At 37.5% G+C, this 16,403-nt stretch overlaps 1 protein-coding gene across 2 annotated transcripts; it reads left to right on the forward strand.

The window, feature by feature from the left end:
* The first annotated feature begins 2,017 nt into the window (after positions 1-2,017).
* Positions 2,018-7,913, forward strand: LOC131332319 (UMP-CMP kinase 3-like). 2 transcript variants are annotated; one of them, XM_058366477.1, is made up of 10 exons: positions 2,018-2,159; positions 3,703-3,759; positions 4,315-4,369; positions 5,263-5,380; positions 5,878-6,034; positions 6,159-6,239; positions 6,356-6,463; positions 6,539-6,610; positions 7,535-7,577; positions 7,712-7,913. In XM_058366477.1, exons 2-9 carry the CDS (start codon positions 3,730-3,732, stop codon positions 7,541-7,543), a joined length of 630 nt encoding a protein of 209 aa, XP_058222460.1. In that variant the 5' UTR covers positions 2,018-2,159; positions 3,703-3,729; the 3' UTR covers positions 7,544-7,577; positions 7,712-7,913. The 2 variants fall into 2 exon arrangements, with proteins under 2 accessions (XP_058222460.1, XP_058222459.1); XM_058366476.1 differs by lacking the exon at positions 2,018-2,159 and adding an exon at positions 2,187-2,288.
* The last annotated feature ends 8,490 nt before the right edge of the window (positions 7,914-16,403 follow it).

A 16,403-nucleotide genomic window follows, 5' to 3' on the forward strand; every position in this document is an offset into this window, starting at 1 on the left:
GGTACACGAACAAAATAAATTTGTACAAGAAAAATAGGCAAGTTATGTTTCAAATTATTTTTTGCTATCCATCTTTTCTTGCATGCACAAATCTGTTTCCTTCATGTATGTATCGATGTTCAATCAATCTAATTTATGATAAAAAAAATATCAAACTAATTTTGAAGTGGAAGATTAACTCAACGAGCTCTATGAAATGAATAACTCTAATTATTTTTGTAACAAAAGCCGAAAACTGGACCAGACTGACCCGTAATAAAATTGGGTTGGAGATTGTTCCCCATCAGAGACGAATTTACATATGGACATATGGGAGCCACGGCCCCCGCGTTGTTCGGGGTTTTTTATTTATTTAAAAATTCAATGTTAATATTAATTATTTTTTGTTTCTTAAGAATATTTAGATATTGTATTTTGTATTGGATGCTATTTAAACATTTAAATGCTTTAAGAATGTGTTCATTTTGGGTCCCAAAAATCAATCCCTCTCTCTGCGTATGGTCTCTCATAAGTTCTTTCTTCAATTATTAATCTCATTTTCTTTCTATCTCTCTTCACTTATTATCGAAAAAATCTCCCTCAAAATCTAAATCAAACAAACTATTAGATTCCCAAATTTTGAAATTTTAAAATCTCATTGTTCGTAATTCGGCCCAGCGGTCATGAAATTCTGGTTCCGTCCCTGTCCTCCATCAACCAAGAGAGAGAGAGAGAGATGTTGCCATTCAAACACTTCATATAGTATCTCATATGTAGAATTATATTCACATGTAATGTTTGATGTGAAACAACAAAATTTTTAATCAAACAAACACCAGTTGTATGGTCGTCTTGATTTTAAGGAGAATGGGAAATATTTGTTGGTATTTTTTTTTTTTTTTGAACCAGCCAATTGTTGGTTGTTGACCACAAAAATAAGGAAAAATTAAATGGCGGATAACCGTTGGATCAAATAAAAAAGTGCTGACAAACCGTTGGAATGTTACGCCAAGTCGTCGTTATTACGCACCCATCGTTTCCCCACCGACCATAACGCTCGCTTCCATAGAGAGAGAAATGGAAGAGAGAGCTCACGGGTTAGTTCAATTGGTTGCTCCGTGCACAATCGTTCATTGTTCGATTTTTGAGCTTGGTCGCAAGAATAATTACTTTTTCCCTCCATAAAATAAATGTTCGGCCCACAAAACTAGAGCTCAAAAATAATATACGATTTTTTTTAAGAAAAATTCAAATGTTTTTCAACAACTTACCAGATATTCTTTTCATTTATGAAAAAAATTTAAATTTTTTCTCGTAGAAAATGTGTTATTTTTAAGTTCTCGATGTCTCGTTCTGCGTATCAGGCATTTATTTAGAACGGAGGTAGTATTTAGGAATGTCCTAATCCAGCCTAGATTGCCAGTATTCGACCAAAACGAAGAAAAGATTAGTTGAGGTGCCCGCGTCAGAAAGAAAAAGGAAGAGAGAGATAGGGGTATGATTTTTACACCCTCTGTTTCCTTTTTAAAGTCCAGTATTTTATTTTGTGCTGTCCCTTAATAAGTGTCCATTTTGTAAAGTTAGTTGGTAAAAGTTGGTACATTTTTCATTTTGTCCCTAAAAGTAGATTTCATTTTGAAAAGTTAGTAAGTAAAAGGATAATGATGATATCTCCATAGAGGGTAAATAGGGAAAATGAAGATGAAAATTGATATGAAATGTGTAATGATGATATTTTCTTAATAAGTTTGAGTTACGAAGCGAGACATTTAAAAAGGGACGGAGGGAGTACCTTTTTTTCCCTTGATGATCGATAGAGCCATTTAGGGGTGTTCTGGATCGTAGAAAAAGTATTTTTTGAAAAAGAAGATAATTTTAAGTTAAAAAATTACGTATTTATGCAAATAATTTTTCTATCAATATGAATCTTGTTTGATAGATCTCATTGAGACCTTTTATACGGTGCAAAAAAAACTAAAAAAATATTTTTTATTTTCATTGTATTTAAATTTAAAAATTAAAAAAAAAGAACTTTTACAAAGGTAAACTTTGGAACGGTCCTTGAAACACTTCCAGAATTGGGCACTCTTTGCACCTCACACCTGTCTATATATTTATTCTCAGATCCAAGCGTTCCCTCGCTTTCTGGTCCACATTCGAACAAGCTTCCTCATTTCAAGGTGACTCTCTCTCTCTGATCTTGTTCGCATCAATCTATCATTAGCCCGATCCAAATCACTCTGTTTCACTGCTGCTTTACGGTAGATTACTCGAAATTTGGTCGAATTACGGTTTAGGTTATCGAGGAGGTGGTAAACTTGCTTTGATCTGACTAGTGATTGCATTGATCTGAATGGAATTTTGGTGTTTCTGGTATTTCTGAATCAGATCTTGTCCAAATTTGTTTCGGAATTGGATTTCTACATCTAGTTTTTTTCCCTTATCAGTTGTTTTACTTCTAGCTTTGCGATACGGCGTCGTCTTGTGGGTGTTCAATTCTTCATAACACTTTGGTATCATTGAATCTGGCGGAGTGGCTATACAGTTTGTTCATTAAAAGCATTAGCCAGCTCAAACATTGGTATAAGATCGTTGATGCATGTCGAGCATCGTTGATTCGTAAATGTGTCAGATTATAGTGTTGAAAACGAGCCAAACTGGTTGATTAAGCTTGGTTTGAAAGCCTAACGAGCTTAAAAACTATGTTCGAGCTTAGCTTATTTAAGAGACGAGCCGATCTCAAACGAGTTTTAATCAAGCCAAACATGAGACAATCTCCGCTCTTTTTCACACCCATCTCTAATTGCCTGATCCGGTGTTACTCACTCTGCTCACTGTTGCTTTAGGTTCAATTAATCGAAATTTTGTCCATTTTGGTTTCGGTTACTGAGGAGTTGGTAAATTTTCTTTGATCTGAATGCAATTTTGATGTTTTTGATATTCTTGAATCAGATCTTGGGAAAATTTGTTTGAGTAGTGGTTTTCTACATCTAGGTTTGTTCAGTTATTCAAGTTGTAGGTAGCTTTATGATACGACATCATTATGGGTGCTCAATTCTTTCTTTCTAACATTTTGCCTTTGGTACCATTCAATCTGATGGCATGAGTGTACAGTTTGTTCATAAAAACATGATCCAAATCAAACATTGGTCTAAATATATTTTGATCAAACCATTCCTTGATATGCTGATGAAAAAGAACGAAAAATCAAATATATATGTAGATAGAGTATCGATTTTTAGTAAACACATCGGGTTTTAGTATTTCCTGAGAATTGTAAATAACAGGACCAGGGGGCCATTTTGTAGCATTTTCTGTTTACTGTATTGTATTCAAATTAGCTACTTGAGCCATTTTTTATGTTGGACATCAGTATATTTTTCTGTTTTTTTGTGCACCAAAGATCGGACTTGAGAGTAACATTTTTTCTTTGTTTCCTTATATCGTAATAACACAAAGAAAAATTCAAAACTGCATCTAACTAGACCCTAAGGTCATGTTTGATTGGCTGACAAACTAGTAGTCAAGGGCTATATAATATCATAGGAGTAAAAGTTATCTCATCGGACAAAGTGTGAGGAGATTTTACCAATAATTTTATAACCCGTGGTTGTCTAGCAAATATGTAATCCAATCCCATGGCTAATTGGGCTTATGGAAGGAGCCCTAAATATTTGGTCTTCCCTTTATCATGTTTAATTTTGAAGTTTTTTTCTTGCACAGGACATTAGAAGGTTTTAGTTGGCAATTATGGGGACTGCTGTTGATGCCGCAAACAAGGTATTTTCTTTCTTATAATTTTTGTTGTTATTCTTCCTTCTGGAATCTGGATTAATGTCCACTGACTTCTTTAGAAATATTTGCAGTGAGTTTAACTCGAGAGGACCCTAGATTATGCAACTATAAATGAGATTTCAAAATTTTAGTCAAATCCTAAACTTGAAAGCATCTGACCGGATAAATGCTTAAATTCCAATACTTTGCTTTTGTCCTCTTGATAGAATATGATTCGGCAATGATCTCAGTATTCTCGACCACAGTCAAGCAACTAGGCTAGTTTAGTGCTAGCAGTATATGCGATGCTTTCATAAAGTGGTCATCATTAACAGAGTTCTACTGGTGATCAAGCTGTAAGCTAATATTTGGATCTTGTTATATTAGTATTTCGATCTAAATTGCAATAGATCATCACTGATGCTGCCTGCTAAACACTTGTATACTCTGTGCATGCTGAATGGTTCTCTTTTAAATGATTTTTTTCTATCTATGTGACATGTGAGAAGATGTAGATGTATTTGATTTTGAGTTGGCGTCTGACAGTATACCTAATTCCAGGTGGTAAATGAAAGCTTGCTAAGTGAAAAGAAGGTTACTGTTATTTTTGTCTTGGGTGAGTCGTTTGCCTACTGTTACAGTTCTCAAATTTTGAACACTTGACCTTTAATAGCTTCGAAGTTCTTGTATCTGGTATTAGGAGATGATTTACTGACTTTGAAAGTCTTCTTTTCACTTGCTATGTAGTTATGGTTACTTTAGATAACTTGTGGCACCTGAATTTGATCCTGTTTGACAGACAAAATTGAATCAGAGAACTGTGATGAATCAAACGTAATGTACACGTTCTTTGAGGGTTGTGAAATTCAAGGACTTAGGACATCGAATGATTCTGATTCCTTCCTTTTCCATTTTCTACATGATTATTAAAAGTGAGTTCTGGTTTGGAAAATGAAATGCAACTACATTGTTGGACACCTTGATGCTCTAAAACAAACTCTTGTCCTCTAGTTTATGTTTGGGTGACCTCCTCAACTTTGTATCCAGCGAAAGGAAGGACGGCACAGTCCCTGCTAACCAACGAAGTGGTTACTACCAGAATGTGCTCACTGATCAGCAGTTAGTTTGCCTAAGATTAGCTTAATCCGATCCATCACTTACCTCTCATCATTGAAACCACTGTTTTTGCTGGCAAAGGCAACATTGCAGCAGACACGGCCGCCAAGTTGCCCAAACAGCGAAAAAATTATTTGCTTTGAATACTAGTTAAAGCAATTGTTTGTTTTTCAGAAAATGATAGGCAGACTAAAATACTTTCATAAATAGATCTCATCCAGAATGATGTGTTTCTGGTGCTCTGAGATTTGTACACCACTACTATTATCTTTGTAGCCCTTTTATTATCAGGGTCTTCTTTCCTTGTCTTTGTTATTTCATTGAGATTTGAAAAGCCTTTTTTAATTTCTGAATTGTTCTGCTGATTTCACCCCACCCTAACCAATTGAACAGGCGGCCCGGGCAGTGGAAAGGGAACTCAGTGTGCAAATATTGTGGAAAATTATGGGTACACCCATTTGAGTGCTGGTGATCTTCTCCGAGCAGAAATAAAATCTGGTTCTGAAAATGGGTAAGTCTAAGGACGCATAATGTTCATCCAGACTTATGTCTATCAAGTTAAATAGCTTTTCTTTAGCCTAATACATTGTGTACTTATGAGTTGTGCCCCATTGGCCCGTTGTGGTTACCTATGGATTTAATTACCGTATTGGGTTCCCACCCAGGGTGGTAGCCAAGATGGCAATATGAGTTACTCACATTGGGTTTGGCTCTCATGTGGTCACGGGTTCGAGGAGTGCCTGCGCCCCCTCGCTCCTGTTTGAATCCCATGATCAGCGGGCCCCGGGTGGGGCAGTGCGCACCTATGGGTTTCGGGTCTCCTTCAGGAGTCCCAGCCGTTGGTCTGGAGTCCCTATGGACACACCCAAGGGACGGTTGCTATGCGTGTTTGCCCTCTCCACCCTGTTACTGAGCAAATTACTGTACCAGGTTGAATTAGTTAATTATGTTTCAGTTCTCTTCTGCCACTCCTCGATTCTCAGTACTCTGTTCGCTAATGTTCTGTAGGACCATGATTCAGAACATGATCAAAGAGGGAAAAATCGTACCATCGGAGGTAACAATTGAGCTTCTTCAACGGGCAATACAGGAAAATGGTAAGGACAAGTTTCTCATTGATGGCTTCCCTCGTAATGAAGAAAACCGGGCAGCATTTGAGTCTGTTGTAAGTGTCTATTTCATCTGTTTTTTTTTGGCTGTAAGCATGTACACTTCTGGAATGGAATCGCCATTACAAATAGGCCATCTACCTAACTTGCTACTCACTTCCGATCATTGATGGTATGCAGACTGGTATCGTGCCAGAGTTCGTACTGTTTTTTGATTGTCCAGAAGAAGAGATGGAGAGGCGCCTTTTGAGTCGGAACCAGGTTAGACATGATTTATTGTTCTCTGAAGGTTATGTATGTTTCTTAAACCAATATGAAATTTATGTTCAAACTTCTGTTTGATCTCATCAATTTTCACTCTTTTTTGAAAAATGAAGGGAAGAGATGATGATAACATTGAAACAATCCGAAAGCGGTTTAATGTTTACATGGAATCTAGTCTCCCTGTGATTGAGTATTACAATGCTAAGGGGAAGGTTAGAAAGGTAATGATTTATTTGTTCTCCTTTGTGCCAACATTCTTGCATTTTATTCTCGCACTGATTTGCTTCCTCCCTCAGATTGATGCAGCAAAGCCTGTTGAAGAGGTTTTTGAAGATGTGAAATCGGTTTTCATTCCATTGCACGAAAAGGTAAAACACTGTTGTAATGCTCCATGGAATTTTAGTCGCTACAGGGCCCGTTGGTATTTATGGAAAATAAAAGGGAAAATGACGGCGAGGGACGTGTTTTGATAATTAATACCCGCCAAGGACATGCTAAGAACATTTGTTAATACTGAAAATGTCCTTGGCGGTTATTAATTATCAAAACACGTCCTGGGCCGTCATTTTCCCAAAATAAAATTTGGACAAGGAGTGTAACAATTCTGTAGGACGAGTTGTTTAATTCACTGATTATAAGTTTGTGCTTCTATAGATTTGATGTGGAGATAAATGTTCTGTATTCTGAAAGAGAGTGAGAGTGAAGTGCCATTATATGTTTTCCTGTTTGCTCGTCAGGAATAAAACAAGAGTGAATTGTTTTTGCATTTCTGTGTACTAGCAGTCCAGCATGGTAGATTAATGATACTGCTGGGACCTTGTAGTGATGAGATTCCAACAATGAAAACATGATTTAGCCACTGTTTATAGCTCTTAACCGAGAGAGGAATAAAGGATGAAGGGCTGTTAGATGCTGCCACATTTGGGACAATGGTTTGATTTGCTAATAAAGGGAAACCCGTAGGTTGTGTATAAAGATGTACCATTGGGATTCGGGCATTGTGGGAATTTCATCAATTTCACCAATATTGCACTAGCAATCATATGATCCGACTTTTTTCTATTCTCTGTGCAAACCTTCGTTGACGGGACAAGAATTCTTTGGTAAATTAGCTGTTAGACTTGTTTTTCCCACCACATCTAACTGCAAAAATTACTTCGGGATCAAACTCTTGTAGACTTATGCTCACCTGTTATCCTACCCACTGTTCTCCCATTTCATAGTCCGCTTCAATTTGTTATTTATTTTGTTTTGTTTAAACCCTTATACGGAGTGGTTAACGATGGTTGCAGGCTGAGTAGGTGTTGCAACAAACGGAGAGAGATCTATTTTGAGGTAACAAGTTGCTCGGTACCTCCATGACTTCTTCGTTACGAATTACACAGAATCCTTTAGCTTTTGAGAACTTTTTGTTGTGCTTACGAATCTTCAATGCTTAATATTTATTCCTTTTCCTTTTCCTTTTCCAGGTGGTTTATTCTTTTGGTCGCATATTATAATACCTTTCTTCCGGGAGCTTATGAGCACTGTCTCTGGTTCCATGTTATCATATCCCTTGTTGAACTTTATTATTTTGGTAAACATAAGGTTATTATACGTGAGAGGCTTTTCCCTCCACAGTCTTGTTGTCGTGATTGCATTCAAATAAGAGATTGATACTCGTATTACCAATTATTGTGTCACTGTCCCCGTACTCTCAGATTTTTTTATCCTCTCTCTCTCTCTCTCTCTCTCTCTCTCTCTCTCTTGCGCGCACGCGCGCAGAGACACACATACGCTGTAAGTTGCTTGATGTGGATGATAATCAAGAACCATTCTTACGTGCAACATACAACCCCAATTTTGGGTTTATGTAGATGGATTTGCGTGATAGAGCATTGTCTGATGATGGAAGAAGCTTCGATATAATTGCAAAATAGAAGAACCCCCACAAAGGAAACAAAGCCAAATATCAGAAAAAACCAGCCCCGATACTCTGTCCTTGGAGGCAACATAATAAGAGAAATTCCGCATTCGATGCATCAATTCTTTGATCTAAACGAGACAACTGTTTCAACACATTCCTTCATTACAAGGCCATCCAGCATCTTACTCCCTATGCAAGTGCCACAGAAGTCACCAAAATAGTTTAGGCAAAGCATGAAACAAGGCTCTATTACGTGAAAAGCTTACTGGGCTTCGTTGAGTACCCTGAGGAAGAATAAACATATATACTCGACATCGTCCTGTACTCATAATAATGTTTCCAGGGTTGTACCCATGGGTGAAGCCGGGAGAAGTTGAGGGGGCCGAACTATGAGAATATAGATTGCGCCCAAAAGGTCAAACACACACACACACAGATTCAGCAAGTGCCTACTCCACGGGTGGCAAATTGCAATACGGAGGAGAATTTTACAAAGGGTTTCCGCTCACTGGATACCAAAACAAGAAAACACACCCAATATCCCCTCTCCCTTCAATTTCAGCTACAATTTGTGAGTTACAAGTGCTGGGATTTGCAGCGGCCATCGACGATATGAAACAAGTGCTCAATCTGCAACGATATAATTTTTCATAGGATGGTTTCTCGAATTTAAATTTAGTCGTTTGAGTTTTTATGTAATGGTTTAGTTTAATCTGAGAATTTTAATCTCGACATATTTTCGCTGTTACATCATCCAATAACAATAATAAAACATACTTCATCCAGCATTAGTTACTAACTATAGTGCCATATATATATATATCAAACATAAAGTAACATTGAACAATGATACGATTGCTTCAAGAGAAGATAAAATATTCTTCTAGCAGTAGTTAAACTGATTATGATACCACATATCACTGAGTTTCATCTCACAAGATTAACTCCAAAAAAACTCCATTTGACATGATAGTATATCTTGGTCTTAGTTACTCAAGCCCAGAAAGACATTGTTTTAAGCCCCACAAGTAAGGTAATCCATGCATCTGCAACTACATCTTTGTTTGTTTGTTTTTTTTTTTAATTTTATATTTTGGATAATTCAGGTGTCCGAGTCAGCTTACAAGAACCTCAATTAATCCTGGAACCCAATCCCACGGCCCACTTTGCGGGGAGCCCAATTAAAATCGAAGCAATTGGTCCGCATGTGTGGATCGAACCCCATATTTATTATGTTTAAGCATCAAAATCACCAGGAGGGAGAGAGAGAGAGAGAAAACTGTTGAGGAGGGAGAAGCACACCTCGGAGCTTTCGAGTTCTGATTTGGCGTTCTCCTGGCCTTGATCGGTTGGCCGAGGACTCGCCCTTCCGAGACGCGAGGACGTCGGCCGGGTTTCGTGCAGACCTCGCATCATCTTCAGCACGTGAGCTTTATTGAAAACGACACGTGTGGTATTATTGTGACTTCGCATGAACATGAGAAGTCCCATTAAATGACGTAATTGGTAAATTGTGAACTCATGCCTAATTATTTTTATAATCGAAACTGTTAAAATTGTAGAACTCATGCCTAATTATTTTTATAATCGAAACTGTTAAAATTGTAGATCTTTGTCAAGAAGACAAATATAATAAATATCATGTTAAGATATTACTTATCAGTACATAATCGAAGATGATTTGAGTGAAATTATTCTCATGAAAATAGAAACAGCCACACTTGATAAAACGGCATCCCAGCAAGTTGAACATCCGATCGACGTCGTAACCTTAGGAGACTGGAAGGACGTTTTTCTGCTGATATCAGTCGTATTTTCAATAGTGTTGATTGGATATGGATTATTACTTAAATCTCAATGCATTTGTGTTTCTTAAAATGGGATTGGTTTCACTGAATCAAACACCCATTACTCAAGCCGAAAACAGATTCTGCTCGGCCGAGGATTTGGACATGGTTTCCGAGAATTACATTAGAATCCGTAAATTTAATCCGCGTCACAAATTACTACCTTTTTTCTTCTTCTTTTTTAAATTCCCCATTATTTTTGGTCGGGTATTTTTTCGGTACTTTTTGTTTTCATAAATTTTTGGTTTAGATTTTCGTTGTAATTTTTAACATTAATTGTTCGTCTCGATGAGAAAAATAGGAGAAGTATAATAATGTGAACCGAAATTGATATAAAGATCATATAAAACGACAAATATATGAAAAATGTCAGTTTTTTAGTAAATTTTTTTTTTTACTTTCGTTCATAAATTTTGCTTTATATGCAGCTCCAATGTGTTGCATTGTTGATTTAGTACGCTCCATTCTCCCCCTCCTCTTCCCGTCTTTGTTCTTGGTATGAGTTATTAACATTAAGATTCCGTTTATTTAGACGTAGAATTTTTTTGCCAAATGTATTTTACATATTTTTCGGTGTTTGCTTATTGAAATTGCCAGAAAATGATTATGTATAACAATGCTGCAGTTCAAGTGTTTATAGAGATTAGTTGCCTCCCTCCCCCTCTCTCTCTCTCTCTCTCTCTCTCTCTCTCTCTCTCCCTCCCTCCCTCCTGCACACACCAATTTCCATCATCTCTCTCCAAACATCAACTACTCACATACTAGGCCAATTAGATGAGCTATTGCCTATAGATTTGTAAAAAAATTATTGGAATTCAACCAATCGCCTGAAATAAATTTTAAAACTTGTAAAAAATGTTACATCCTACCAAATGGAGCCTAAGTTTCAATGTTTTTGAAAATTAATGTAGTACTTTTCTGTTCCAAGTGGATTGGCCTGATGGTCAAGGTTGAAACTTAGCAAGTTTGCTCTCTCCGATTTAGCTTTAATTGGGGCGCCGCTAGTAGAAGGTGAGATTAGTCTCTCAAAATTTGTCGAGATGCACGTAAACAAGCAGAAACACACCAGTTATCGGAAAAAAATAGTATTTTGGAACTATTCCACGAGAGCTGCTTTGCCTTATTGCCTTGGGGGGTCTTTCAACCGGAACTGGTGTGGGAAACAGAGAAAGGCCAATCAAGAAAAACTCAGACCCCTTTCCTATCTTTTGCCATTAACTTCTCAGCGCAGAACATCACCGATAATGGATTACTGCAACGATGCGCACAACTAACTTGCTAATCCTTCACCTAATCACGTGACTCAAAATATTAACTTCAAGTTGTACAGAAGCTGCTCGTGAATCCTTATATACGAATTCATCTCTATATTTCCCACCGATGGGGGACTGAGTTGGGGTCTCACAGTTACAATGTCTAAAGAAAAAAAGTTAAACAAATAAAATGACATTCTCCGGCCTTAATGGTATCAGTAAGCTTCCTTTAGTCCGCTCGGGAATCAACTTGCCTACAACTCTGCAGGCACTTTTGTCCTTGTGCGACGGTAACATGTTCTTGAGGCCGGGAGTATACTCTGTCCTTTTACCTAACATGTGGAGCTTACATGTGAACCTCGTGTGAGCACCACATGTTATGAAAAAAGAGAAAGTATACTCCCAGAGTATTGAATAATTTTCTGCTCTTGAGAATGGTTGGCAGTTTTCATTCGTGGTAGCAACCCATATCACTTTGCTGGAAAAAATTCAGTGCGAAGTAGGTACCATGTGGTGCCCGGTCGGCGCATCTGAGCCGTCCATTGCATTTTTAGACGGCTCGAATTTGGAGAGAGAAAAAAGAGAGAGAAAGAATTGGGGTGAGAGGAGAGAGAAGGTTTTAATCCGAGCCGTCCAAAAGTTCATTGGACGACCCAAATGTGCCAAGCGAGTATACCTACCCGGCACCGAAAAATATCTCCACTTTGCTTGTTCCTAGTGCATCACTTTCGCATGGATGAATCGCTTTGGAAAAAGAAAACGTTCAGAAATGGTCACATTTTATAATGAGAATAATTTATTTACGGAAGCGCTCAATCTCGGCCGTCTAAAAGTATTTTAGACGATTCGGATTAAAAATAATTTATTAGCGGTAATAGATTGTTTCGCTAATAGATTATTTTTAATCCGAATCGTCCAGAATACTTTTAGACGGCCGAGATTGAGCTCCATAATAACTTATTCACGGAGCTCCGCAAATAAGTTATTCTATTTTACAATATATGTTAGTCAAAATTCTAGAAAACATCATCTCATTTTCTTTATCTCAGTCTAATCATGTCAGGCTCACGATAATATATTTATGCATGACAAACCAATCCTGAGTATGCTTATAATAGCATCAAAATGTCATCAAAATCAAAGCACAATTTTAGAAAGATACAGATGTAAGACACCTTGATATCGTACGCTGAAAGTAATCTAATTAGTCTGAGCCCATTATTTGCAACTCTAGAACTGCATAAGATTTGAATAGCTGATTTTTTTTTTTTTACGGCTCGCGCGTCAGTAAGTTGGATTCGAATCAAACATAGACGAGCTCGGCTCGTCAAATTTTTATGAAACATGAGCTCGAGCTCCAGTTGGCCAAAACTTAACAAACGAATCTAAACATTTCAAACCTCGGCTCCAGTAGTAGTAATGCCACCTTCTTAAAAATCTTTCATCACGCGCTCGTAATTAGAATAGAACAATTAATGTGGGTATTCTTGTCACCCAATAAATGAAGAAGATAATATATAACGCATTGTAGAAACTCGGTAAGTCACAAGGGTATTTTGGTCGATCTATTTTGTTTTTTTTATATATATCCAGGGAGATCCTGGCTCTACTTTCGTCCCAAGGGCCCATATCGTGCAGAGCAATGGTATAAACATCACACTTTATACTCCACATATACAAGTGTGGTGGGTTTAAGATAAACACGTGTGTCTATTGAGTGAAAAATACGGTGTCGCTAGACTTTTCCAATTAGGTATATATTGTGGGAGCCACATCGCTGCTATGAATTTTTTTTGGGAATTTTCTCTGTTTTGTTCAGCGAATGATGGTGGTGGTTACGGGCGGAGTCAAAATTTGATTAAACGGTGGCGCTCTTCGCTAGAAGTTTACTAGCTAGTATTTGTTGCATGTTGTTTGAGTATCTCCACTTCTTATCCAAAATTTTACTCAAATTTGAGTGAAATTTGGATAAAAGCTTCATTTGATATGAAGCAATCCAATGAGCAAATGTAAATCGAGGCATCAATTTGAATAAAGGTTTTATTAATGGCATAGTTGTAAATTTGAGGAGGAGAAAATAGCTTTCAAAAATTGAGTAAGAATTTGGTTCAAACCAAATTTGGGGAGAACTCAAATTTTGAATGAGTTTGAATAAGGAATGGAGTGGTGTTTTGGGTGATTTTTACTCAAATTTGAGTAAGGAGTGGAGATGCTCGTAAGAAAAATATGGAGAGAAATGTTAAGCATAAAATCAACTCTTTATCAAAACAATAAGGCTGTTGACACAGATAATATGCACACAGATCGTGCCCAGATTTTTGTATGAGATCCACTATGGATCCTACACAAACAATCCGAACCGTTCATTAAATGTAAAATATTTTTTCAGGAGCGCACATGAAAAATCAGCTCAATTTGATACCTATAGATTCTTGATCCAATTATTTAACTTTTCATTATCCTGAAATCCGAATGAACAGTCGATGATTGGATTGAGCACCTATATGTATCGGATTGAACTGATTTTTTGCAAGGACTCTTGAAAAAATATTTTACATTTAATGAACGGCTTGGATTGTTTGTGTGAGACCCGTAGGAACCTTCTCTTTGTCTTTCAGTTCTTTCATTGGAAACCAAATCAATCAATGAACCCAACCAAACGATTCTCCTTGACCCGGCAAAGAAAGACTTTCCAGTGGTCGGGGCCGGCTAAGGGCCATTTCCTTTGCCAGCCTTCCATTCTTAAGTAGTCCAATCCCTTTTTTCAATCAAATCATGATCCCATCTCGATCACTTTTGCACCTACTTAGGTTGAATTTCATACCGTCAGGGATTGAAAACTCTCTCAAATTGATTGAGCGTCGGACAAACGGGGCTGACTGCTTTTTTTATGAAAAAGAAGGCCGACTGATGGGGGCTTGGAAACTCTCTCAACAAGAAGGCCGACTGAAGGGGGCTTGGAAACTCTCTCAACAAGAAGGCCATTTCCTTTGCCAGCCTTCCAGTCTTAAGTAGTCCAATCCCTTTTTTCAATCAAATCATGATCCCATGTCGATCACTTTCTCACCTACTTAGGTTGAATTTCATACCGTCCGGGATTGGAAACTGCGGAAAAGTGGGAAACAGAAACTCTCTCAAATTGACTGAGCGTCGGACGAACGGGCCGATTGCTTTTTTTTATGTAAAAGAAGGCCGACCGAATGGGGCTTGGTAAGGGATTGGAAACTCTTTCAAAGAGAAGGCCATTTCCTTTGCCAGCCTTCCAGTCTTAAGTAGTCCAATCCCTTTTTTCAATCAAATCATGATCCCATATCGATCACTTTCGAACCTACTTAGGTTGAATTCCATACTGTCAGGGATTGGAAACTCTCTCAAATTGATTGAGCGTCGGACAGACGGGGCCGACTGCTTTTTTTTATGAAAAAGAAGGCCGACCGAAGGGGGCTTGGTAAGAGATTGGAAACTCTCTCAAAAAGAAGGCCATTTCCTTTGCCAGCCTTCCGGTCCTAAGTAGTCCAATCCCTTTTTTCAATCAAATAATGATCCCATCTCGATCACTTTCGAACCTACTTAGGTTGAATTCCATACTGTCAGGGATTGGAAACTCTCTCAAATTGATTGAGCGTCGAACAAACGGGGCCGGCTGCTTTTTTTTATGAAAAAGAAGGCCGACCGAAGGAGGCCTGGTAAGGAATGAAGAGCCACTTTGATGGAGGTGGACCCCACAAAAATTTGTTCCCAATCTATATCCACATTATTTGTGTTATTCACACAGATGTTATCAAAATGATTAGGTTTTGTGTATTGTGTATTTTTTAATAGCACATGCACGACTTTAATTAAAAAAAAAAATTGATTGACCGATTATAAACGTGATTCAATGGGTGTGTATATATATACACACAGTCATTTTCAAATGAAAAACCTCCTCATTTCTTCCATTTTTCAATCGAATTTTGATGATCTGAGCCGCTCAATGTGTACAGAACTTGATTTTAAAGGTACCCTCAAGAAATCGTCCAAAAAAATGACAGGGGAGGGCTTTATCCGAGCAGTTTTTGTTTGAACTGTTCGAAAAAAATAAGTAAACAAAAACTGCTCGGATGAAACCCTTTTCGGTCATTTATTTTTTCTGATTTCTTATGGGGACCCTTCAAATCACATTATGAACACATTGAGCGGCTTGGATCATCGAAATTCGATCAAAAAAAGAAGGTTTGCATTTTATTAAGTTAAGATGGTCCTTACGGGAAGTGGACACACACACACACACACACACACTCTCTCTCTCTCTCTCTCTCTCTCTCTCTCTCTCTAGAGTCCTCTCGGATCAAGTCCTTATGGGGCGGTTCCGGGGACACCCAAAAAAACACCTCATAGTTTCCGATCAAATTTTGATGATTTGAGCCGCTCAATATGATCAGAACGTGATTTTAAGGGTATCAGTGAGAAATCAGCAAAAAAAATGACCGGGAAGGGCTTGATCCGAACAGTTTCGAACAGTTTTTTATTGAACGGTTCAAATAAAAACTGCTCAAATCAAATCTTTCTTGGTCATTTTTTTGCTAATTTCTCGTGGGCACCCTTAAAATTACATTCTGCACACATTGAACGGTTCGGATCAAAAAAATTTGATCGGGAACTATGAGATTGAGATTATGGGTGTTTTTTTAGGGTGTCCCTTGAACCGTTCCGATATATATATATATATAATGTGACATTGTCTAGTTAAACCCTTTCACAAGCTTCAATGGTAATCTGACCAGCATATATATATAGTCATAGACAATACAGTATGAACCTAACTTTCACTGCATATATTCCCCCTCAGTTACTCCATATATATCGTATTTAATTAATAATTGACTTATTTGAATTAATTACTAAACCAAATGGTTTTTGAATAACTTTATTTACCAGAATTATTAATTCGAACAATGGACTTATCAGATGATACCATTGTGGTTGGTTTTATGAATGCTGGTCGAGTTCCATCTGATCTTTGAGAAGAGTAATGCTATGAACACAAATTTAAAACATAATTTCGGACAAAATCGCGTTCAGAGTCTCTAGATGCATATTGGTCCACATACATCAGATGACTAAGAACGGTTGTGCCTGAAAGTTGTGTTCGTAGAGTTTTTGACTTTGAGAA

Source organism: Rhododendron vialii, chromosome 7a (genome assembly GCF_030253575.1).
Source record: "Rhododendron vialii isolate Sample 1 chromosome 7a, ASM3025357v1".
Lineage (NCBI taxonomy): Eukaryota > Viridiplantae > Streptophyta > Magnoliopsida > Ericales > Ericaceae > Rhododendron > Rhododendron vialii.

What these genes read in the sequence shown, in the direction of transcription:
- LOC131332319 (XM_058366477.1), top strand. Translation starts at nt 3,730, where the DNA reads ATGGGGACTGCTGTTGATGCCGCAAACAAG. An exon ending in TACTGTTATTTTTGTCTTGG is followed by an intron (nt 4,370 to 5,262) that starts GTGAGTCGTTTG and finishes CCAATTGAACAG; the next exon opens with GCGGCCCGGGCAGTGGAAAG. An exon ending in AAATCTGGTTCTGAAAATGG is followed by an intron (nt 5,381 to 5,877) that starts GTAAGTCTAAGG and finishes AATGTTCTGTAG; the next exon opens with GACCATGATTCAGAACATGA.